Source organism: Pararge aegeria, chromosome 8 (assembly GCF_905163445.1).
Source record: "Pararge aegeria chromosome 8, ilParAegt1.1, whole genome shotgun sequence".
Lineage (NCBI taxonomy): Eukaryota > Metazoa > Arthropoda > Insecta > Lepidoptera > Nymphalidae > Pararge > Pararge aegeria.
In genome coordinates, this window is record NC_053187.1 from 8,081,347 (window position 1) to 8,109,094 (window position 27,748).

Sequence of the window (27,748 nt, forward strand, 5' to 3'; positions counted from 1 at the left end):
AATCTATATATTAATACGTGAAGCAAAAACTTTGAGCCTCTATTTACAAAAAATGCTTCGACGGAGGATTGTGGAATTTCTCACACTTATAGAGAAGGAGTGCAGAATGCTAAATTTTTTTTTAATTATGCATGAAACATACATTAAATGAATAAAAAAACATAACACACACTACCATGCATTGATTAAATATGTTAATTTTGCAAGCATGTATTTGACATATGCAAGCATAAATATCTTTTTTGATCATAATATAATTTGTTTTAAAAATACAGGGAAATTGACAGTGTAGCCTTGGCAAAATCTGTGATTAAAGAAGTATAGTCTTTTAAAATAGTACCTTAATAATCACTCAGTGTTAATAATGTTGAAGCTTATAATATTAAATAATAATTTCGTACAGTGGGCTACCAGAAAACATAAATATTTATAACTAGCGGACCCGCGCGACTTCGTCCGCGAATGAGTAGTCGTATGTTGTGGCGGACTGTTTTATAGAACTTTAAAGAAACAACAATTCCGACAATTCCGATATACTTACTACATACTTCCGTCGTTTGGCGTAACGTTTACCGTTCACGCATCGCACGGATCGGAATCTCGATCTCTCAATTGCAACATTTCTCAATAATGATAGCATTAATAAAAAAAATATAAAAAAACGAAACAGCATTTTCTGAGATTAGCGCGCTCAACCAAAAAAAATTTAAAAGCTTTATAATATTTCAACTATGCCTATCCAAAAAACCCCGTCCATCTAAAACTCCGTTGCACCGATTTTGAAAGACAAATGCGGAAAAAGTAGTGATACTATGCTGTAGAAGCTGTTTGCTTTTCCGAGATAAAAAGAAGCCTATGGGCTATTCCAGACTATATTGTAGGTATCTCTGCCAGATTTCAGCCAAATCGGTTCATTCGTTGTGGCGTTAAAGCGTACCATCCATGCATCTATCCTCACAAGCTTTCGCATTTATGGATGGTACGCATGGATTCGATCGTTGTCCCATATGCCTTGCGACTTGCTGTTATCTGTGAAGAATTATGTCCTTGATCTCCGACCATATTCATCAGATCTTCATTAAAATTAGACAATACATGCTTGGTAGTATACACTGTCAAATAATAAAAGAATTAATAAAATCGGTGCAAATTTAACGGAGATATGATTGATAAAAAAAATCATCCCATTTTCCGAATTTTATTTCAATCCGTTCAGTAGTTTTCACGTGATGCCCGGACAGACAGACAGATAGGCTCAGTTTCTATTATAAAGCATCCCCCTGTCAAAATTTTTAAAATATATTAAATGTAGATACAGAAATCTTCCAGTTACAGTTTTATTTAGATATACAGATACACACTTAGATCCTGAGAAACGTTCATGATAATCACAAAAACATTTTCCAGTTGTGAGATCGCCTTGGACTCAGAAAGCTGGGTCCCCGCCCACTGAGCCAACCGGCCGTCAAATGGGAATAAATTGTGGTCATAGCATCTCTGAGATACTTTTGCGTCGAACGATCGACCTAGGTTAGGTTGGAGCAATACCCTACAGGTGTGGAATCCTGAAGAGTATCTACAGTTCTTTTCATCGTTATAATTGACGGACCAAGCACCTTTTGGTAACTAGGAACCGACCATAAACAGAGCAACTCTTTGCGGGGCACGCAAGGAACACATCCTACTTAGTTCCACCCTATGTCTAACCACCTCAGGCGTAGGCGTTAAGCTTTATCAAGCCTGTATTTATACCGGCAACCACGCCCTTCAGACCAGAACGCAGCAGTACTACTTTGCGGCAGAAATAAGTATGGCAGTTATACTTCCCCGGACGAGCTCTGCTATAAAAAGCTCTAATACTTCTAATAGTATTATCTAGAATAAGCTAATCTGGATAATCAAGAATTTTAATTTTTTTCCCTTTTGTAGGCGTGCTTGGTCTACGCGACATCCAACTAAGCGTCCCCGAAGCAGTGGGGGTAGGCGCCAGTGCGGCCCTTGGCTGCCGATGGGCGCTAGACACGGGGGAGGCACTCTACACTGTCAAATGGTACCATGGCGCCCAGGAGTTCTTTCGCTTCGTGCCAAAAGAACTTCCCAATACAAGGGTTTTCTCGCAAACAGGCATAAGTGTTGACGTGAGTATAGCCCTCTAAACATCATCATCCACATCCTACGAGTACCTATATCCCACTTCTTAATAGAGATGTAAATCTCTCCCATACGACTTAGGGTTTCAGGTGGATTAACGCTGGTTTAATATGGGTTGGTGGACTTTAAGTATTACAATCAGATGTCAGTGATAATCACCGGACATTCGGAGTTCTCAAAGGAGCGGGGGTGGACAACGATAATTTCCTGAACAAATAAAAAACAGAACCTCGTAATACGTAGTCCAACATGAAGCACTTACAACAACTAGTAGACCAACTTCCACAGGAGTGGAAGTGTACAATCCACAAGGTTCTTGTTACTCTTGTAACTCATTGAATCTGGGACCTCCCATTTATAAGACAAAATCACTCACTATTGCGTATATATAATTACCATGGACATGGTTCGCACAACGCAAAGATCGGGAATGCTTTTGCATTATGTGAATAGGCATATTTGGAGCAAGTACAGCTAAACTTTATAGGCAGCATTAGAACTTACTTTGGGCGCTGATGATGGGAAAAAAATAACTCAAATAATTTCTTCCGCGCATTGACAGTAGGTGCCTTTTGTAACACGTTATGAATTGGTGTTAAAATTCACGTCACAAAATGCTTTTCAGATTTAAATGCCATGGAATCGGGGCCGTGCTTAAATGTGATTATTTTTTAAACATACAAATTCCTACTTGCCCTATATAACCAAACAACACCATAGGGTTGCGTATAAAAGGGTCAACGATTTTGCGACGTCTTGCTAGGTCGTTAAACTCCCTTCAGAGAATACGCTACAAAACCGAAAAAAATAAATAAGGACACGTTAAACCTTAACAGTTGGCAAAATGCCACGAGTGAGTCCTTAAATATACCAAAATATAGTGAAAACATTCCTATGAATGTTGATTTTACTACATGTTAGGGTTAGGATTTTTACAAATCCCGAGATAGTTTTACCGGGTTAAAAAGTATTATTCTAGATTATAATTTATCTCGATGGCAAACTTTTATATTCCGATAATTTCAGCCATTCCGGCGTGATTGAGTATTAAACATACATCCATCAAAACTTTCACATTTAAAATATTAGTAGACAGGTAGTAGTTTCGACGCACCTGTTGCAGGAAATTTGAAAAATTATAATTTCAGTTTTTTTCTCTGGTCTCGTCTGGTGGGAGGCTTCATTGGTGGCTATTCACCAACGAAGCCGGCTCTACCAGCAACGATTTGCCGCTAAACTATTTAGCGTTCCGGTGCGATATCGTGTAGAAACCGATTAGATTTTTTATTACGAAGCTTATGTAAAAATCGCTCGTAATAAATACCCCTAAGATAGCAGGTCAGATTGCAGTCAAGGGATTACTTATAGTGCCGTAAATTAAAAAAGGAGGTACAGAGTATAGATAATAATTCTACAGCTTAGTAAGTCTTGAATGCAATAAACAATAATGTTAACTTTATCTTTCCAGACACCGTATTACAAGTTTTGAAAGATTTCAAGTAAACACATGTTCAAGTCACGTTACGTGAAAATACCTCTGAGGATCGACCTGCGCAGTAGAGATTTATTACAATTGCAATGGAATGGGTGCGATTGTATTTGTTAATGAATGCTTATTACATTCCACCAACCAGCATAAAAACAGTAGTGGGTCTGTGCTCTAAAAAACTCTCTTTTAAAACAAACTTTAACAGGCCAATGATGATTTTGATGAATGTTTATAAAATTTGCGTTAGTTTAGTTTAGTTTCGCGTTATACTTCCGTCCCGTGTCCCGAGTGCTATTCGCCTCAGTGTGAACACAGTGCCTAGTGTGAGATCGACGATACTGTTTCTAGGCCTTTTAGATTTTATACAAATCGTAGTTAACTCTCACGCGTTCGTATAAGTTAACTTCTGTAGGAAATCTCACACTAGGCAATGAAAGCTGTACGTTTATGCGTAAATTTATTGAGAATGTTTCGTAGTCTATAAAAAATACACATGAACACCCGTAGTGTTACATTAAGGTGTTACTTTAAAATGCACACTATGGGTCTTACTGTTAATGTAAAACAAACTCTAGATATTACATTTGAGTACGTACGAGTACTTTATGTAAATATTTTACATTTTGCCAAACTCTTTGTATCATTAAAGGCCTGTATTGTAAAATCTAAGTACCACATACTACTAGAAACAGTGTTTGTATTATTTCTATAAACAAAATTTACAATATTCAGTTATTTACATTTACTTATTTATTCAAAGTAGTGGACGCCCAGTGGTCAAAATTCGTCCATAATCAATTTGAATAATAAGTTTGAACATTATTAAAGTTGTATTGTCAAAGACCACACCTTTACAATCACAAATTTTGCCAAGGCTACACTGACAATTTGCCTGTTTTTTCTCAAGCAAATTATAATCCAAAGCGTGATCCAAAGAGTATATATATGAGTGTATGTGGCAAATATATGGTTACGGTGGTTACATATTAAATCAATGCATGGTAGTGTGTGTATTGGTTTTTTTTTTAATTTATTTAATGTAACTTACATAACTTTATGCATAACTTAATTAAATTAATTTAAAAATACAGTAGCAGTCTACACTCCTTCTCTATTGACCCTGACACTGTTAACAATGTGCCTATATTTTTGAAACAAATTATAATCCTTAGAATTATTTAAAAAGAGTAAGTATATATCCGTATGTGTGTAGAATACGTGGTAGTGTGTGTTATTTTTATTGATTCAATGTATTTATTATGCAAAATAAAAAAAAACAGTATTCTGCCCTCAGTATAAAATTTCCCGCACATGTAGTTTATGTAGAGAAACATTAACAACATGTGGGGAAAGTTTATACTCCTCCGTCGCGTCCGCGCAATTTCCGTTTAAAGGGGTACAAAGTTTTGGCTTCAAGTATTAATATACAGATAAAGCATTAAGCACTTACGGCACGGATTCTTTGCAACGACAATGCTTGTTATCTTGTCTTGATGCCGCATATTCATCTCAGAGGTTAGCCTACTGAAATCATCATCATCAACATTATCCATCTATATGAAAGAAAGAAAGAAAAACTTTATTTGGATATACACACACTAGAATTAAAATACAACTTAATAGTCTACACAACAATTATAGGAACGGTGTGATCCCAAAATGGTCTTCACTCAGCATGTTTGCAGTGCCTGTTAAGACACAGCGCTGATCTGCCGTGAAGCCAGACGTGACATTTGGACGGTAGGCACTGTCAGAGCGACGCTTAAAAACTATGGGTACAATAATACAATTTAAAAGTAATATAAAATTAAAAAATAAGAAGTGTAATAATAAATAAAAAATAATATAAAAGATTTGTATACATATATAATATTTTGTTACGATCGAACCAATAATACGAAAAAATAATAATAATAATAAAAAATAAAAATAAAAATAATAAACACACTTAGGCACCCTTATTCAAATGTTTTGTTGTTGGAAAAAATATTCTCTTAATTTCTTTTTAAAAGAGAGTTTAGACATGCTAAAATCTCTTAATGGCGGAGGTAGGTCGTTCCAACATTTAGTAGCCGCGAATTTAAAACTACCACGAAAAGCATTCAAATCGGTCCGGCCGTTTAGGAGGAGTTCAGTGACATACACACGCACACAAGAAATATATATATAATGATTTAGAGTGCTAAAGATAATAATAAATTTTATTTTGTGTTTTTTTATGACATGTTCTGTCAAAGATAACTGGTTACACAAACACTGTTTTGTATCGTTGCGGTATTGCGCCTGGAGCGGTTTCTCCCTTGACAACCATAAGTTTAGCTGATAAGAAGGTATTGGCAGAAGCGGTGTCTTATAACATATTTAAGTTAGGAAAAGTACAGGAGTAAAAGAAGTAAACTCTTAAATATAAAATCAATGGTTAGTTATGCAAACAATTATATTTTTTTGCGTGTTTAAATTTGTACATGAAGCAATATTAGCGGAAAAAATTATTCTCATGTGAATTGCACAACGCGCTTATTCTGTTTACTGACAAATCATAAAAATCCAACTGCACAAGATTTTGTTTTAGTGGCATTTCATGTTTTGCCACAAAACCCTTAATATTATAGCGCAATAAACTTGCGGCAATTATATGATGACAGTTTTGAATAATATACGCGCTTATTCCGTAACTATTGACAGATTTGTGTGAAGGATTCTTATTCCAATTAGCAGTTGACAGTAATCATTTTACCTGTAATTTTTCAAACGTTATCCATAAAATGGGAAAAAGTTTTAGTGCTAGCAGCAATACGCCGACACGTGTTTTTTGACACAATACTCTGCGCGCAATTATGGCTGAATGAGGGCTCTGTATGTTCTCAATTCTTTGGGAAATTATTGTATTCTGGAATAAAAACTCTAAATAGTAGTAATTTTACGTTTATCTTAGTATGTACATACTATTAAATCATCATTATTACTAACCTATTACCGGCCCACTAAAGAGCACGGGTGTTCTGTCAGAATGAGAAGTGTTTATTCCGTAGTTCGCTGGCCAAGTGTGTGATGAGTAAATATTTTCCACTCTACTTACATCTGTAAGTATCGCTTAGTTATCGCTTTAACAAATGAAAAACAAGCAATCTGACTGGTTATTCCAAAGATTAGTACGTCCAAACAAATAAACAAAAAAAAATATAAAGTCTTTAAAATAAATGACTCATACAAATTAACTAAACTAATTAAAAGAAACTATTACAACTACATTGCGACGTTATTCCACGTTTATTAATAAATAAATAAATAAATATACTACGACAATACACACATCGCCATCTAGCCCCAAATTAAGCGAGCTTGTATTATGGGTGCTAAGAAGACTGATTATTATACCTAAATACTTATAAAATAGCCAATCGGCCGTCAAAATTTATTAATGCCCTAAGAATGTGATCATACGGTGATGCGAATAAGCGAAGTGTTTGTGCTTGAATTGTATAGTTACAACTTCTGACAAATAACTGTCAGACAGGCTGTCTCTTCAGCCACTTAAAGATAGAAATATTTCCTATAAGGGACGATCAGGGACATAACTGCTCCCATTATTATCGTCATTTATCAAAAGCTCCCGCCCCACAGCCTAGGTATCAAAGCGTTTTGCTGTCACCAGCACTGCTTGAAATTATTATTGTCTACATTCTATATTAAAAGTTGACTAAGTACTATTAGATAGAAGCAGGCGTTACTTTGCGGAAATGCATGATAAACTCGTATTATGAAAATTAAGTTTTTTTTGCTATATTCCGCGTATTACAGGAGAATCTGTGTGGTATAATTTATACTTACTTCAACTTTTATACTCCACACAAAACAGATCTTTGGCAATGTACCCTCTGCGCACGTTTCGCTCCGAAACCGGAGCATCCTCAGGAGATGTTGACTTTACAATGAATAATTGTTAAGCTTAACAATAATAAATTACACCGCACAGATTCTCTTGCTTTTGGCGGAGTATAGCAAATCAAGCTTAATTTTCATAGTATAATGACAAAATACTGCTAATATAGCTATTAATTTATTATAGAGCTTGAATGATTTACTATAGTATATGGTGATGGGTAGCACATAGGTAACGGATACTCTCCGTGTTCTTAGAAACTCTTCGGTTTCCTTCACCATTTTCCCACCTTCATGCGAGAAATTACGTGGTGGGTTTTCCTATGTTGTTAGTACCCCACTAACTTGCTTAACCACTTTGCATCTTCTTATACCTGGGTTAGGCTTAAAACGCGCTTCCGTAATACCTTATTTGTTACTTATAATATTGGAAGCTCTGGAGCAAGAGTAAATCGGTAATACCGAGAAATATAACCGAGCAAGTGTTATGCGTACCTACTTGGAGCTGTGATGAGTTCCTTGGTCTACCCGGATTCAATCTCAGAAAAGGGCAATTGGCGAATTTATAATTTCTGAATTTTATGTGGTCTGAGCTGGTGGGGGCTTAGGCCATAGCGATTTACCAGAGCTATATTTGTTTAATATAACAGCCACATACCCAACTTCTAGCAGGTTAGCCCACTTCTATTTATGTGCATAATTACATACCCCCAGTTCAGATTACAAACCCATTGTCTGTCTAACTTATCAACATCATTATCAATAGGCACACTCAACAGTCCACTCAGGGCGTGCATAGAGGGTATGCACAGGGTATGCAGATGGTATGAAATGAAGAAAATCTCCAGTAAGAGTTACAACATTTTTAAAAAGTAAGTGTTATAGAAAGCCTACCCTTGAGTATTTATACCTCGTACTGGCGAATTTATTAATTTCATATAATCTGCATACCCTGTGCATACTCTCTATGCACGCCACTGTCCACTGCTTGACTAGAGGCCTCTCTGAGGGATTACCCATAATCACCACGCTGGGCGGAGGGGTCGGTGATCGCAAGAGAGGGTAGTAGTAGCATAGAGGCCGCTGCTGCCCGCTCTCCGACACGTACGTACACCTTGCGCGGTAAGAGGAGGGGCGTTGACAACTGTATTCTGATTTGCCGTTATTACCCAGCAAAGTTTATAGTGGAATAAAAAAAGCGTTTTCCTCTTTACGCCGCATATCTACACTTTCATCAAATATATTGCGGCACAGCGCGAGCCAATTACAAATAAAATAAAATAGAAACGTGTTGCCTTCCATGGTTTTGACGAGGCTCAATTTTGCAGCATCAATAGATACTATTTTTACCATTTGAACGTTTGCCGAATGTGGCAGAGTAATTATTTAAGCAATGTTTGTTTGCTTGTTTGTTAATCTGTCCATCTATATTTTCCAAAAATTCTATACTGTCGTCAGTCAGGTTGACCCATTTTTGCGGGACTTTGCAGACCCAGAAACTGAAAAAACTATTGCAGTTTTATTTTAAAATTTAGGTCAAACGCTTTAGCGAAGATGGATCTGAATCAGATTTTGTGATTATCCATGTTCCAAGTGGTCCACTTTAGAGCAAGATGGATGAAAGCTTTTAGCACAATAGTTCGACTCCAGCTGTGTACGCTAAAGTGGACGATTCTAACGTTGGATAATAGTTATGGTTGTATAAAATCTTCTAGCTATTACGTACTTTAGTATTTGCCCTATAAAAATCTAACGAGCAACTTTGCTTTGTACAAGTTAATGTACTTAATAGATGGTTGAGATGATGTTGATGACTATATATATACATATATACATATATACATATATACATATATACATATATACATATATATATATGTATATATGTATATATTTATTTATAAAATTCTATATATATAGTCATCAACATCATCTCAACCATCTATTAAGTACATTAACTTGTACAAACTATATTATATATTATATAAAGTATATATATATATATATATATATATAACGCAACGCCAAGTTAACAGATTCCAAAGATTGTAGTTTGTTGTTGAAGGCGATTGTTCAAACAACTAACCGCGTCTAAAATATTTCAAATTTTATTTTCTTCCTGTTAACTTCCTTAAACCTAAGATTTAGCCTAATTATAATAATAAATAACTTTATACAGTATTTTTTTACCTTAGGTTAAAGTTGTAGGTAAAACAAAAAACGAGATAATACAAAAAAAAATTCATCTCAACATTAAAATTTGAGATTTTTGTACAACTGAATCAATTAAATAACCGGATGAATGAAAACCGAAACTTTGACAATTGAAAGCGTACACTGTTAAACCTTTTTTGAAAAACTAAAATGTTGACTATAGCTAACTGCAGGGTGTCGGTTTTTTGTGACGGACTGCGCGCGAATCGTAAAAATTAACTCTCATAATTTTTCCGTAACGCGCCAAAAGAAGTATAACTTCAAAAACATTATCATAAATATTTTGCATGTTAGTTAGGCTCAAAAATCAAATATCCTCATTATGGAACCAATAAAACCATAATTAATAATAAATAATTTTAAATTTGCAAATAATTGTGAAAAATAAAACTACACCAACATTGGATGGCGGAGCTTGGTGACCTCCACACAATTTTTCAAAGTGTGGGTGTCACAGACGCCGCTGCACAAAGAGTGTTAAAAAAATATTTTACTTGGTTCCCATGAAGTACAGAAGAAGCGCCTCGCGATGTACCTCTTTACTTCTACGGCGCCTAGGTTGTGAAGCCTCGCTGTAACTACTTGGCAAAGTATCCCTTTTACTTTGTATATCTATCATGTATTTTGTATTGTATATTTTAAAACAGTATATTTCATAGGTGTCTCGTTCAGGAGCACAGCAGGTTGTGTTAAGAGGTGCAAGCAGAAGTCTCAGCGGGCGATATCGCTGCGAGGTTTCGGCCGATGCACCGTTCTTTCACACCGTGTATAAAAGTGCTTATATGCGCGTTGTAGGTAAGTTACCAGTGGCGAAGGTGGGATCTTTTTTAATAAGAGTAAGATTTTAAATAGAATTACCATTTCATCATACACCCCATTACCGGTACACTACAGGGCACGGGTCTCCTCCCACAGTGAAGGGTTAAGAAGGGTTTAGGCCGTAGTCAACAACGATGGCCCAGTGCGGACCGCTGGATACCACACGCCTCAGAGAACATTATGGATAATTCTTACGTGAAATATTCTCAGGCATGCAGGTTTCTTCACGATGTTTTCCTTCATCGTTGAAGCAAGTGATATTTTAATTACTTAAAACGAACATAAGTTAGAAAACTGTACTTCATGTACTCACTATCTGAATGCGTAGGCTACGCGTAGGTAGCCAAGCTAAATTACATGCATTCAAATAACTTCATATGAGTAGGTAGCAGTATGAAGCCTAAAACCGCAACTTAATGTCGTTACTAAAACATAAATGATTCAATTTAATTCAATTCTACGTTTGGTTAAAGGAATGAACTAAATAAACTTTTCTGAATCAGTTTATAAACTAGTAAACAATGAGAAATGTTGATTGCTCGCTCCAGAGATTGCTTGTTTATGAGTTTGTAAACGTAATTTAAAGTTTGCAATGTAGCGGATTAACTATATATAAGTTAGTTAGTCAATCAAAACTGTTCTATATTTGACATCAAGAAATGTAATTTCCATTAATCAACCATACATTTTATGCTGATGAGAGAAGATCTCGTTGATTCTTCGGTAGATAAAGAAAAGTAAATAACGTGTGCACGTGCACTAAATAAAAAAACCATAAAACAGAAATAAAACATCTTTGGGTTATATTCATCGAAATACATGGTATACAATAGGTACACACATAATTTCAATAATTTTATATGTGTAGTTTGCATGTTATGTAATAATAAACATTTTATTCTCCACTTTAATTGCAGGTATAATACCTACCTAGAAGTTTAATATTGAAATTTGGAAAAAAATGGAAAACGTAGGATAGTATGTTCATAAACGTTTTGGTCGTAAATTCTGGTGGTCTGAGATTTTATTTATAAAATTCTATGATTTTTTTATATTACATAAAGTGCAAAGAAACACGGAAAGTAAAATAAATGGAACGTAATGATTTAAACGGTGATACAGAAACTTCGAAATAAATCAACTCTCAAGAACCTCCCTGATTTATAGGTAACAAATTTGACGCTCAAATAATTAAAATAATGACTATGTAATTTCGTTTGAATATACAAATACGTGCCTAATATAAATGTCAAAACCCTGTAGAATTCTATTGTTCGACAATAAATACAGTGTATGTTAGATGTCTGCCGGTTCATTTGCGACTATTGTTATATTGGTTATTCAGTTTATGTATTATGGTGTGTTTAGCACAATTTCGTGAAGGTAAATTCAAATTGGCCAACATGTGCCCGGCAGCACTGACAATTGAATACCAATTATTTATTATTTGACAGCCTCGTTTGTAGACTGTAGTGTAGTTAGCATTTCCGATCACTAGGTCATGTGAATTCGATTTTGGATTTTTTGGTCCCCCCTTTTCTCATTTTTTTTAGATAAGACGAGATAGGGGTAGTTATGGACACTATGTATTTGACGATAGCACTCACGTCAATTTTCGTCGGTGATTACCCAATAGTTCCAAACTCTTGCGGAGCTCTGAGTTAGCCTGTTCGCACTTCGCGCGATGCTGCACGATGGTTAAAAGTATCGAAAATATTAGCTGCACTGTTTATTTATTACTTACATCATTACACACGAAATATTCGATAAAGCCCAGTAACCCGCATTATAGTGGCGTAATGGGTGTAGGCTCTGAAACCCTTTTGTATGACTATGCGAGATCCCAGCAATAGGGAATTAGGAGGCTGATGACTATTGTATATTGTATAGTTCTTGGTATGAGAACTAACTTTATACGTAATATTCATCCTTACGTGGCACACAACAATGTGTACTTTAGGGTAAACTTCAATGAGGTTTAGTACAAAGTTTAGGTAACTTAACATTAATCTGTAAGCGAAGTCCTCAGTATGGTCTAAATTTACATAAAGCACATAGTTTCAGTCACTTATCTTTATACCTACTTAAAGGAAGTTAGTTAAAATAGGATGAGATCAGGTATCAATGTTTATTGACTTGATTAGCTGAACTAATACTGTAATTTAAACTTTTAACTAGATATTTACAAGGGTGAAACTATGTTCTGTGATCTTTCATAAGATCATGCCGAAGAAGATCACTAGTTTAACATGACTCACAATTTTTAAAAGAAATTTGGCCCCAATAAAGTTTTACATAAAAGCTTGGCAAGGCTTTACTCTACGAGTTTCTCCGCTCTATTCTAGGAACGTTCCATTAAAAGAGAGATAGTTTTTGATCCATAGTAAAAAAGGATCCTGTTGGCAAACAAAGCCGGAACGGAATTCGGCCTGCCCAGCGTTTTAACAATTTCTACTGAATTCTCCGCTAAAGTAGAATGAGCCCGTATGAAAGATGAATATGCAACGTCGGCGTTCCCACGGGTTCCATTAAAACGCATGTGCCCTTGTCCAATATGATTTATTGTGATCGGTATTTTCTCTCTCCAATATTGCTCTTATAACTTTTTCATATCGCGGTAGAATAGAGTAATTTACATTGAATGAACAGGCAAATTTCTAAACAATTAATTCTCGCCTGTAAAAATATAACGATCGCTTTCGTTAATGGTTCCGTGACCAGGAAATGCTTTTGGGAAATTTTCAATCATCAATCTTTTTGCTTTAGACATATCCGAAAATTCATTTAAGAGCCAATTATCGCAAAAAACAAGACGCGTTTTTTATACAGTATCGTTTTCTTTATTTTATTTAAGAATAATTTAACTAGGCATGCTCAATTATACATGATTTATAAAATAAGTAAACGTAATAATATTTCTCAACACATGTCGCAGTGACAGCCCAGTGGGTAGGAACACGACTTCCCTTTTGGAGGGCGGAGTTGTAATCCCAGCATTTTCTTAACTTTTCAAACGTAACTTATCAAAGTCATGTGCGTTTTAAGTAATTAAAAAATTACACTTGCTTCAACGGTGAAGGAAAACATCGTAAGGAAACCTGCATGTCTGAGAGTTCTCCATAATGTTCTCAATGGTGTGTGGAGTCCACTAATCTGCACTGGCCCAGTACGGCCTTGGCCTCTTCTCATGGTGGGTTGAGACCCTCTTACACATTATAAATAGGTAGGCTACATTTTGGTAAAATTAGCATTGACGAAGAAAACTTCTTTTATAAGAACGTGCTGCTATATAAATATTTGAAAGTTGCCTGCGTGAAAAGTTTCACGAGTAGTCTGGTTAAGTAACTAACGGAAAAGTATTTTGTTCTCAGAATTACCGGAGTCTGGGCCGAAAGTGCTTTCACAGAAGAGTTGGTACACAGTAGGCGATATGCTGCGAGCTAATTGCACTTCCCCGCCTTCTGATCCGGCGGCAAATCTCACGTGGTTACTTAACGGTTATGAGGTGAGGAGTAAATGAGAATTTTCTTTGAAAAAATACTTCTTTTACAATTTTCTTTAACAGAGTTTCGCTGAACCTTTAAACGAGTATTTTCTAATGAGAACTTGTTGATGACTAAAATTATTCTATGCTTTAAAGAATGCAGTATAAAAATTTAAAGCGACTGCTATTTCTTTCAGTAGTAGTAAGCTTGCTGAAATAATAATCATATTTGCCATATTCTGATTTCTTTGATAGTTGTTCAACTTCAAAATCGTTTTATATTTTGTGCGCTAAATTTATCATTCCAAAGTAAGTAGGCCACAGAAAACGGTACATTTTTACTTTTACTAGGCCCCCAGAGTGCAGTTGAGTCGATATCAACATTTACGCTATATTTTGCTAACAAAGGCATAAAATTTGCACCATTTAAAAGTATCACGATTTATCTGCGAAAACATATAAAATGCTTATTATAAAGAAGCGACCTATTTACTAATGAAAAACAATTAAAATCACAAATTAAGTATGTTCTAACCATAACCTGGCCTTATTCTAGTTATATGAACCATTCTGAATAATGACATCAAACCATTATGAGAAATCACAACTTCTAAAAAGGCTGATTTTTATATCTTAAATATCAACATCAGCCTACCACTCCTATAATTTAACACAATACATCTTAATGTTTATAAAATACATACTAAAGCATAAAATTGAATTTTGCATGATATTATTGAGTTATGTTACTTTATTCAATTAATCTTAAGAAGCATCAATGTTTAACAATATAACATTATCTATACATTTTTATTGTTCAAAGGTCAAAGGTCTTAACATCCCACTACAAGACACATTATTCCCACCAAGACAGCAAGTTATAAGCGACGCATCGTTAGAAGATGCGAATAGAATAATATTCAGTCCGTGGGACGCTCTCTCTGGGTACGAGGACGCTGCGACTGATATTATAGACATTCCCGGCGACATTGACGTCGCTCCAAACTCTCACAAGAACAACTTTGAAAGCACAACGTTACTCGTTCCGAGACTTGAGCAAATTGCAAGCAAAAATATAAGCGTTGAAGAAGAAAAATCTAATAAGTCTTCCTCCTTCAGTCAGCTCGTTATTCGAGTGCAAACTTCACATTTTTATAAGGTATGGCAGCATTAAAATGGCTTCCAATTTAAATTATAGAAATAGTTATTTTCTTACTGGCTCGTTCTATTTATATTATACAGAACTTTCACGTTGCTTTTTAACTTTATATAAGTTTCGAAACGATATTTTCTGATTGTGTTAGATATCTTGTTTGCTGCTAGTTTTAACAGCTAAACTAGACCAAAATCATTATCACCGGCAGCATTTTGTAGTCTAATTTATTTATAAATTTTAAGTGTTACAGTAATACAATGGCCCACAACTTGAAAGTTACTAGTAAAAAAAAACTTTTATGATACCGATAAAATTAAAGGATGTTTTTATTCCAATAGGGTCGACTAAATGTAACGTGTGTTGCTCGGATACTCTCTGTTTGGTCATCGAGCGGCTATCTTCTATTGGATGAAGAGAGGCCTCAAATAGCACCCGTCATGGGCAGTCGGGACTCTAATTCTGGTAAATGTTAATTTTAATAAATGGTATGCAATGGCATAATTATTTATTGCATACAATACGTACTATTAATTACATTCAACTCGTTTAATGACATCTATCCACCTTTTGAAGTCTTCTAACACTGCGCTTTTCAGGTTTCCAGGTTATGTGTCCCACTTAATGCCACTTCAGCTATGCGTCTCGTTAAGCAATGTCAGTAATTCTAGTTCTTCTATTAATTAATTTCAGATTTGTTTACGTAAATATACTGCAAGCATAGCTCACTCCATCCGCTGAGTGACCCTTAGCCCATAGTTAGCAATCGTATTTCGGATTCATAAGTCATCACTGGCAACAAGCATAGTTCGAAGACTAAGATCATAGTTTGCCGTAATTTTTAGTGGATATCCACAGATTGAAGCGTCGAGAGGACATTTCTACTAAACTGAAGCCGCTAATTTTATCTGCGTAAAATTTAGGGTTCTAAGACTACGATAAGACTATGATAGGGTTAGAATAAGAATATCAATAAGTAAAATAAATAATTATGCAGGTTACTTAGCAGAGAAGTAATTTTCAGAACAAACAAAATCTCACCACACGAATTTTACCACGTAAGAGTTTCTACGTAATAAGTCGTGGTACTTGTTCGTAAATATATAAGAATCTTTATGATACAAAAGAGTATGTGCAAGAAAAAAAATCACCAGGAAAACTGTGTGCCCTTTTTAAAAAGTTACAAGTGCAAGTGTATTTCCATTGTTTCAGGTCTCCGGTGCTCCACATCTCACGTCGCGGCGCTTTTAAACTATTTACTCCTAAAGCTCTGGTGAGAACTGTTTCTGTTTCGTGTTTCATGCATAACTTATGTGCTGTGTGAAGTTTTGCGAAAAGCACCGCTTACAGCTCCAAAATTGAAGCAATGCGGGCTATGTGTATACGGGCTTACTCATATTACATAATAATTCCTTCATACATATTACTTAAAAGTAACATAGCAAATAGTACGGGTTAAATTTGTGAAAATATCTTATTAGAATTCATTCCTAAAACAGATTGTGATTTAAATTATTATATCATTTATATATCACGTCTATTTCTGAAATGCATAGATTTTGTATTTTTGCAAAACATCAAGTAATTTACACAAATTCAAATAATAAATCCGTAAATTGGTCACAAAAGACTTAAAATATAATGCCATAGTATGATTTTTAAGTATATCATTTGAAAATAATAATAGTCCCATATCAAGTCAACAGATACTATTTTTTTCTAGCACTTTCAAGGTAGTACACTATTGTGTATTTTTAATTATTCTAATCAGATCATAAAATTTACTCACTAGCTGTTCCCGGACTTGAAATGAAATTTAAATCATTTTTCTTTTCCAGGATATTTCGATGATTGCCAGCGAGTCCTGATAACTAAATAACGTTTTCTCCTATCGAATCAGTGTTGCACTATTGAAGGTTACACCCATATCTATAGTCGAGTATTTGTTTAATATAAATAAATAACGTTTATCTATGTAAATATATTAGTTAAAAATATAGAGATAACAAAAATATTATTTCCATAGATGGGATATTTCATAAAAACTGTACTATTTCAAAAGACGAGAAACTTTAGGAATGTTGGATATTATTTTTCATTGTAGACGATAATAAATTACTCTACTATATATTTGGGTATTAGTGATTATAAAAATGACAGGTAAAACGATTTTATCAGTGAAGTGATTTAATAGTAGTGAATTTTATACTTGTATATAAATAGTTTTAAAATTATAGACTGTAAGAATATAGTGATGTTTTGCTTCACAAACTCTATGTATGTAACTGTTACTGTAAATTAAGGATGGTAAATTAAAAGATCCCGTTTTTAAAACGTGTTTTAGTTGACTAAGATTAGGTATCCTCAAATAATACTATTTGGAATTATTTATTATTATTATGAATGACTTCTTTATTGCACACACAATAACAAAAAAACAAAGAGAAACACATTAAAAAAATAATAATAAAAAACTAGTCAAGGTGTGCAAAGGCGATCTTATCGCTTAAGCGTTCTCTCTCAGACAACCTTTGGAGGAAGTAGTTCTTATAAGACTAAAAACACTACGTTAGTAAGTAGCTCAAGAAAATTATCAGAGCTCAGCACGGCCTACTCCATTAAGCAGTGAGAGAAATAGAGTTTAAGGCCGGTAGTAAAATACTTTCATGTAATTTTTTTTTAATAACAATAAACAACGGACCCAGCAGATGACCTATTTGACGGTAAGTGGAAACCATCGCCTATAAACAGAGTAACATATCGAAGAGCATGCTAAGAACACGTACTGCAACGTGCTACCCTGTGTTCACCAATCTGAGACGTAAGTCTTGAGCATCGTATGAAATTAATAACACCGGCAATTTCGCCTTTTAGACCGGAACACAGCAATACAAGAATGCTGTTTAGCGGCAGAAATAAGCATGGCGCTTGTTCTTCCCCGAACGAGGTCTGTCACAAAAAGCTCTACAAGCATGCTGTTAATGATAATTACTGAGATCAAGAAATTAACGTAACGGAACTTCCAATTGTAATAGTTTGTATATCTAAAGTCTGATTAATATAAAGATATTATTAGAATACAGTTAGTTTCGTGATGTTAAAGTTTTAAACTAAGATTTTCGTGGTTAACCAAGATTTTTTAAATATAGATCAGCGGGTACATACCACAATTATTAATTGGGATTTGTCGATATTTCGACCCAGTCGCATGGACCGTGGTCACGATAGGACGTTATTTCAGAATTTCAAAGTCTGGTAACAGCTAGTCAGTTGAACTATATTTAAAAAAATCGTGATATTAATTCACAATGCATTACGAAATAAGGTGACACTAACCTTTTTTTTTCGTGTGGCAATCCTCATGGATCACACCGCACCATGGGGAGGCATAGTGGTTTTGTCGGACACTTACCGGTTAAAACGCCACGGTATTCCAAAAAGTCGCCTGGTGGCAGGGCCACGCGAATGCTTTCGCACACAACCGCAACAGGTGACACTAACCTAACCTAACATAATTACTAATATTATAAATGTGAAAGTGAAGTTGTTTCATCAATAGCCTTAACAGTCCACCGCTGTACTAAAGGCCTCTCCTAAGGCAATCTGCCTATAATCGCCTGTTGGTAATCGCTGTAGATGGTAGTAAAAGCACAGAAGACATTGCTGCCCGTTCTCACGCGACACCCACGGAAAGAACCCGTGTGGTGACAACTGTTTTTTGATCTGTCGTCCCCACACGGCAAACGTCCGTCAACGGCGCGGTTTTGTTATTTATCATTTTACTATTCAAACAACATTTAAAACTTATTTTTATTTGAAAATCTGCTAGACAAGATACTTCATAAAACTTTAAAACTTCACAACACCTGCTTCATATCATACAACGGCAGGCAACTGAAATTCATAAGCCGCTTCAGTGTGCTCAGTTCATCCCAAAAGAATGCACGCGTTAAAATAATACGAAAAGCTATTGAAAAATAAACTATTTTGCAATCGAATGAGCTTTGAAGTAACTGGCTTCATAAAGGTTAGTGGTTGTTAAAGTAAATGTAATACAAATTGTGTATGATGGAAATTTTCCAAGCAACTGATCCCTAATGGAGCAGATGATGTTTTACATGAGTGAGCATTCACCAATATCAAAATATTGGTATAGTGGACTAACAAGTTTTAGGAATATAGGGTTTTTTGAGCGTAAATTATCAAATTTGTAGATGTTTACGTAGTTTATAATAAACTCATTTTTGCTCAAGACTTCATCCTCATTAATTACGGTTTATATAAATACGCGGAACCGTCTGTTTCCCCGGGGTTTTCTGAAGGTAATAATAGTACTTTACCCATGTAGTAACTGCATAACTTTTATGTATCATCAATAGATTTCTCAGCGCACGCCAATTTAAAAAAATATATAGCCTACGTTACTACGTGTTCATTTAGATTTCTATTGGTAAAAAAATGGTCAAAGTCGTTCCATTGGCCTATTGGTTAAAAACAAAAGAAACTCCCACATAATCCCTACCAATATTATAAATGTGAATGTAAGTTTGTTTGTTACGCTTTCACGTGAAAACTACTGAACCGATCTTCATGAAACTTTTTATACATATTCTTGGAGGTATTAGAAATAATATAGTATACTTTTCATTGAAAAAAAAATTCCGTAAGATAAAAAAATGTTTGTGAAATATCTAAAAATCTCATGTATGACTATAGGTGTAGACTATCTTGCAATACGCTACCTCCCAGAATTACGCGGGCGAAGCCGCAGGGCACATCTAATATTAATATAGATTATATACGTATAGAAAACGTAGGTATACGGTAGACCATGATCATTAATTTCGTAACGTCCTTCAGCTGAGCACATGTCTCTTCTCTCATAGGAAACAGGCTTGTAGAGGTCACAGGTCACCCACCACGCTAATCTACGGCTACGGCTTGGCAGGTTTAAGCGATTATTCTCGCACGACAGTGATAGTAACCGAATATGACACCGAAACACGGGTATGTATCAAGGCTAGTTTTGAGATTTTACCAATCCCAAACACATTTTGTCCTGATTCGGGATTCGAATCCGGGATACGTAGTTCTTACAATATATTGACTAATAAAAGAGTAACGAGGCTCTATTTTTTTATATATTCCTGAATATATATAGAAATACACAACACACTGACTGGAATATTTTTGTCGAGTCAAACTTTGCATATACATTTACTCCCTAAAAATGTTCTTAATGTGTTATTCTTGCACAATTTTATGGCACTATTATGGCTTTGTGCCAAATGTTGAAGGCTTAACGTGTCTGTCATTCGGCAAGCCTCTTAAGTGATTTTTTGCTCTAATGTACTTGTAAAAGGGAATTTAATGATCCAGCAAGATGTCACAAAACTATTGCCCCATAATTTGTTATAGCGATTCTATGGTGTTGTTTGCCGTAGTGCCTCGTAAATAAAAGCTTAATACCGAAAATTCGATTAGTGACACAGTTAGGTGCGTGAAATCACCAGATTAGATTCAGAACATTAAAAACTAAATTAAAAACACAACGGAAAATTTGCCGCTCCGTGTCTTTTCCACATTCTTAAAAACATAGTTGCATAAATAAAATTAGATATAACAAAAATTATCAGTAATTCCTAAGTACAGTATTTTTTATTCTATAGCAAAACATTATAAATAACTGAGAAAACTTCAGCAAAGTGAATTATTAGTAACCGTGTTATGTCGATAATCTTTTAGTCAGAAATATGGTCAAAAAGTATTATATATAAAACCCCACCGGCATGAACGTGTTAAGCAGTGTGTTAAAAAAACACACTGTTTATTTTGTTCATATGAACTGTACAGAGTAATTTTGTTAAATGCAGATTGAACATGAGGGTGGATTGTATGTTATTGATACTAAACTCTTTAAAAAAACACGCGTTATAAGTTATACTTCTTTGGCGTAGCAAGATAAAAATCTTTACAAAAATATTATCGTTCGCCTTATCCTGCGTTTGTAAAAAAAACGACGCGTAACAATAGAAAAAAGGTAACATTGAAAGTTTTATTATAACGCATGATCTAGTTATCTCATTCTCGGACAACCGAGTTTCAGTGAACATTTCAATTTGAGATTTTTGTACAATTGAATCAATTAAATCACCGGAATGAGCCAGCAGACTTTGACAATTGAAAGTGTACACTGTCAAACCTCTTTGAAGTCAAACTAAAATGTTGACTTTAGCTAACTTCAGCCATAAACAAGAATTTAATTGAATTGAATTAACTTCAAGGTGTCGTTTTTTGTGACAGTGTGCGCGCGCATTGTAAAAATTTACTTTCATAATTTTTTCCTAATGCGCCAAAAGAAGTATAACTTCAAAAACCTTCAGTGCATTTGAAGCTTTTTTAAGAAATACTAATATTTAAATACAAAAAGAGCAATAAAAATACTACGTTATTCGTATCGCGTTTGAACAAGGTACGTCTGTTCCTTCATTACTTATAACCTGACTTTGAAATGCAAATATTAGTTCTATATATTTCGAAATAAAAATATTCATATTACCCATTGAAATTTATTTAAAAAACTTGTTTCTAAACTTTCCCTGGCGAATGAAAACACGCAAGTTGGTCAAGAAGCCTCGGAAAACTCGGTGAGTATGCATAAAATACGCATTGAATTGAAAGCGTTATTTATTTTCAAACCGACTTTTCTATAAAACGTAGATTGTAACTGTGCGTTGTTTCCCAATCCAGATGCGGGTGGGGTTTACAACTAGACTTTAGATTTACGGGTGATTCAAAAATATATTCTGCAATGGAATTAGTACGCTCCAGCGCTAGCGACTAACGCTTTTTCTACCATGCGGACGACTAATGGCTTCACGCGTAACCCGATTTCCAATAAATGGCAGCCCGATTCACCCCAACAATGCTAATCTATCTATTTGTGTTTTTCAATGGAAGGTTTCTATAAGTAAAAATAGGCTTATACAACGTGTAAATGAAAATCGCAATACTTCACAGGCTTTAAGGGCACATTATTTACTGTCTCTGAGACTTATCTGTGAAATCGAAACGCGAATAGTTTTTGTGTAAAGTACTGCCAGTTTTTCCTGAAAACAGATACAGCCCAAACAATTAAAACATGTACAATTAAAATCAAGAGACTTTTGTCACTTATTTGATCTATTTTAAAGGTAGTATAGGTACTATGCGCGTGTCGGTCTTTTATCATCAATAGGGTTGTCATAAGTAAACACTTAAAGTATTTTAAATTAGTTTGTCTAGACAACAATTATATCCCCGGGGAAAGGATATAAATGTATCTTCTCCCACAGCTTTATCAACTAACAGAGCACTGGCGCACAAGTGGAAATAATATTCATATAATATATGTGTACATTTATATCCTATCCCCGGGGATAGTCCATTGCCCATGCTCACCGTGCTGGTGAGTACTCACTGTACTATGGCCATCATCAAGTGTGAGGTCCATTCCAGCAGGGTTACCTAATCAGAATTAATTACTTCTGATTTTGTTTCCAGTCTGTTCAGTAGGCTTTGGTCGTTGTTACCCACTGGTTAGTTACCGACAAAGGCGTGACGCCAAGCGATCAAGCGTTCTGGTACGATACTTCGTAGAAATCGATTACTGGTTTGGGTTTAACATAACTGCTTTACCCCAAACAAGTAATCCCGCAGCCAACTTAGGCTGCATCATCACTTACCACCAGGTGCAACAACAGTCAAAGGCTAACTTGTCGTGCAATAAAAAACAAAACCAAGGGATTATTTAACAATCCCTAATTAATTTCTAACAAAATGTACGTGTTTTTTTAGGTACTTGTAGTTTACGGGCCGGAAATAAACATAACCTAATTTTTATTCTGACGGCTGATTAACGCAGTGGGCAGCGACCACGCCTACTGAGTCCAATGCTGTGAGTTCGATTTCCACAGATGGAAAATGTTTGTGTGATGAACATGAATCAGTTCAAGCTACGTTTACTTTGGGGCTAGATGGCGATGTGTGTATTGTTGTAGCGTATTTATTAATTGATTTATTTACGATTCCATTGTTATAGATCCAATAGGGCCTTAATAGCTTAACCGACGAATCAAAAATTTTGCAAAAGCTGCTTTATTTAAATATTCTTTAAAACTTCTTTTGGATTTTTTTTTATTTGTCGGTTTCGGCGGATAAGGCTTGGAATACCAAAATTGCGCTTTTGTTTCTCCTGAAACATGGAATAATGCACAAGATACTCTTTATCCGAATAGCTTAAGGACGCAATCATTGGCAATGTATGTTCAGTACTTGAGGGTAAACTTACTAACGAGGTTTAGTGGGAAGTTTAGGCACAACTTTGCATAAGCACATCTATAAGCTAAGCTAAAGCTCGGAGTTCACCTATGAATTAAATTAAATCGAAGACTGAATTGCGGTATGAATTTCATTGCACCCATATTTTTGACTATCTAATTTTAAATCAAATTTATATTATTTATTGTACCAATCAATACTTTAATAAACATATATCTATAGCAGTTAACCGAGAGGTTAAAAATTTAACAAAGCATTCGTTAATGTATTTCGAAAATAAAACCCTAAAATGCAGGGTACAAGTATTTTTGGAGGTTTCGATATTTTTAAAATTTAAGTCAAGAAAATAAATATCTTTATAGTCTTACATAAAAATAACTGTTTCAAGTTCCTTGGATTATTAAACTTTATTTAGAAAAATCTTAACTAATAGGTATTTGGTACATATATGGTGTAATTTAGTACGTGAGAAATGACATATACAGGGTAAATAAAATATATCAGAAATCTCTCAGCCTTGTAGTTCCTACCATTGAAACTAGCAACTTTTGCTTTACAACTTTTCAAAATTCCGTATTAATTACGTACGTACAAAAAAAAAAAACATGTTTTCTCTGTAAAGTGGCATTACTCTGTGAAACCCAATACATTTGATTCGACAACGTCGCGGAGTAGGGTCAGTGACCGCTCCATAGTCGTGGTTCGCGCGCTGTTGCCGATATAATTTTACAGAGTAGATACTAACATGTAGAGTATCCTTGTAAAATATTGAATATTGAATATTTCACAAAAGTTGTTTGTTTTAGTGTAAACGACTACAAGCCCAGAGAATATATATACCGATGTATAGGTACAGCTACCATTTGGTTTCCATCAGATATTTTAAGCTACGATAGCTGGGCACAGGATTCCTTCCCTCTACAATAGCGCCAATGGAAAATTTACCTACGACGGCTGTCCAATGAGCGTTGGTTGGCTTTGTAGATGGCTTAACGAGCTGAAAGGCACGGGACCACTGGTAATAAAAATATCTTGACAGAAAAACTCAGTACTTGATAACTATAGGGCCGACCCGGGACCTCTTAACCCTAAGTTGAATATGCTAACCAATAGACCACCGAGACTTTAAAGGTAGTAAACAAAAGGTACTATAAAAATCAAACAAAAAAAATATTTACTACAGTAAAATATCCGCTCAAAAATTTTTTGTTTTCAAGGGCCTTCTCTTTTTTAGCAGTATAGCTTCTTGTGAGCGAGCTTGTCCGGGGAAGTTATGCTTATTTTTTTCGCAAAGCATTATTGCTATGCTGTGTTCTGGTTTGGAGGGCGTGGTAACTGGTGTTATTACGGGCACGTGAGGCTCAACACCTACACCTCAGGACACTGGCAGCCTGTTGAAGGACGTGTTCTTGGCCCGTCGTGCAAAGAGCTGCTCTGTTTGTAGACAATGGTGGAATTTACCATCAGATAGGCATCAAATTCAAATTCAAATTCAAAATTTCTTTATTCATGTAGGCCTATCACAGGCACTTATGAAGCGTTCATACATATTTGTTTACATAATTGTAACGGGATGGTGATAACTTCGTTCGCCAACTTAAATCTAAAGCTACGAGCATCTACTTGGTCCATCAATTAATACTATAAATAAGGACAAAACAGCAAACTATTTCTTTGCTAAGTGCATGTTGGCAATAAATGCTAGATATAATAACTGGAATCGACGCCTTAAAGACTTCTCGGACACGGGCTTAGACAACGCCGAATTCCAATCTCCATGCTTGCACTAACAATAACTTGACAGAAAAACTGAGTGCCAATAATCACAGTACCGGCTCGGGACCTCTTAGTTGAACATATTAACCGAGGCATTCAAAGTTTCAAGTTTCAATACCAGATATTCTATTCGGTAGAAGTAGGGTTTTGAGCTAGTAAACAATGGTATGTCCTCCATGAAAGATGAATATGCAATGTCAACGCACCAATGCGTCCTATTGTAACGCGTGTATTGTCCCATGTGATTTATTGTGATCCCATTTTCTTTTGTTACTGTCCTTGTAAATTTCGATATAGGTTTGATACTATATGTACATGACAAGTGAGCCGGCTGAATCATAACGATGAAATACAAATTAATTGAGCGAAAACATATTGTAGGTAACCTTACTCAAATTGACGTTATATCAGAAATACCGGAGGCTAGCTTGTTTGCGATTCTCGTACATTATATAAATTTTCACATTTATAAAATACAAATATTTTAAATGTGAAAATATGCCTGTTTATTACCAATCTATTATCGTTCGGTATCTCATATAACTTGTCTATGGTTCTGGCCACAAGGTATGGCAGATTGTGTGTGCATCATATTGGTCATTTTGCGTATGGAATTAAGTGTATTAAAAAACCGAATCGGTGTCGTAACTTCAGTCGGCGTCTTTCTACTTTAACCATCACATAAGAGTTCGTAAAACTATTTATCTCTAGGAATCATCTACATCCATCCACAGGCATCGGATTAAGGCGATTCCTAGATTTAGTGAAAAGGGGCATTAGTATCTCGAGAATTTTAATGAATTTATAATAACATTACGTCATCTATGTTTGGCACAAACGCTAGAACCAATCTTAACGTAGAGATAGATTGCATCGGAAACCGAAAAAGAACTCCTTTAAATCCGGTGAATTAAAAAGTGTATATATTATTTAACGGTACATACTAAGAAAAACGCGGGTGCAACAGCCCCGGGCACATTTAGTTCTCTATACCTGTCTAGCTATTAAAAGATTTGACTGACTGCAGACAACTTATTGTCCGACCGATTAAACGTAGAAATTTAAAGTTTAGAGAAAATACTCTTTGCACACCCTAGTGTATAAAGATTTTTTTTAATTTCTGTTTCCAACAAAGAGCAAGATTGTTTGAAAGTCCGTCACATTTAAAGTTATATCAAAGTTACACACATGAAACTTGGTAAAAAAATACGAAACATGTGTATCGTATTTTTTTCATTTTTTGCTGATATTCCCAAACGATGTGGAATGAAAATTTTGAAGTTATATACTTTAATATGTTATTTTGTCTTCAATAAAGTTTTATATTCCTTTCTTAACCGCACGGGAACAAAAGTGCTACGCAGACGAAGATGCTGACCTTGGAGTTGTCAAGCTATAAAAAATGTCACAATGCAAAATGTAAGGTAAATTAATACCTGTTTGGTGTAGGTAAGATTAAAATAATTGTCTTTTGTAGTGCTGACGTCATCCGTTTCGTTTAACGAAAAATACAAAAGTCATTAATCTTTTTCTCAGAAAAGTCTGAAATGCGTAATTATATTTTACTCTCTGGGAGTTTCATGAAACATGACGTAATAGAGCTGTGAACCGAGTAATGTTAATGACGATAAAAATTGTGTATTAAGACTTGCACGATTTCATCAAATACGGCTTATTCCAGAATCTTAGTTTAATAGCGAAAATATCCTCAGATATGAAACCATTTTTCTTCTTATAGCCAAGATATAAATATAATATAATACCCTTTATAATTGGGTTATATTAATTGAAGATGAGATTCCAGAAGTTTCAATTGAGTTTTTGGACCACCATACGGGCCAGGTTGAACGAAAAAAAATCTAGGGCTTTCCTCACTTGTACAGATATAATAGCGCTATCTCAAGCAACTGTGGTGTTCTTCTCTTCTCTCCTCTTTTCAAATATCCACAGTTGCTTGAAAAGAGGAGAAGACCCTTCTACAACTCACATCATCCCACGACCACTCGGCCAGAGTTCAAAATTGAACTTCGTTTTAATTATGTATAATTCATAAGTCCACCAATCCGCACTGGGCCAGCGTGGTGGACCGTCTATAAATATATATTTATACGGCCTGAAACATTTCTCTCCTCTGTAGGACGAGACCCCTGCCCTAAAGTGGCCCGGTAATGAGTTGATGTGAACATCATGACGATGATGATAATTCATTAATTTATTATTTTTTATTATTTAATGAAAATATACATTTTTTTTATGTTAACATAACAATATCTGTTACGGCGTAACAAAAACCCAGACGGGTTTATCCGTACACCGGTATTCATCATTAAGCGCTCGGAATTATAAGTAGGTACAGTATTTTAAAGCTACATACAAAATATGATATATGACGGGTAGTTCCAAAAAAAAAAAATATATAAAAAATAATGATCGCGTTTCAACCAGTTCCACATATCGCACT

General features: G+C 35.0%; 1 protein-coding gene across 1 annotated transcript in view; it reads left to right on the plus strand.

The window, feature by feature from the left end:
• Positions 1 to 17,166, plus strand: part of LOC120625843 — a 54,318-nt gene extending 37,152 nt beyond the window's left edge. Inside the window, exons 3-9 of the mRNA XM_039893082.1 lie at positions 1,930 to 2,138; positions 10,396 to 10,531; positions 13,927 to 14,060; positions 14,863 to 15,198; positions 15,534 to 15,657; positions 16,405 to 16,465; positions 17,031 to 17,166. Coding sequence (XP_039749016.1) covers positions 1,930 to 2,138; positions 10,396 to 10,531; positions 13,927 to 14,060; positions 14,863 to 15,198; positions 15,534 to 15,657; positions 16,405 to 16,465; positions 17,031 to 17,043 — 1,013 coding nt within the window. The 3' untranslated portion in view covers positions 17,044 to 17,166. The remainder of the gene's footprint in view (positions 1 to 1,929; positions 2,139 to 10,395; positions 10,532 to 13,926; positions 14,061 to 14,862; positions 15,199 to 15,533; positions 15,658 to 16,404; positions 16,466 to 17,030) is intronic.
• Positions 17,167 to 27,748: the final 10,582 nt, after the last annotated feature.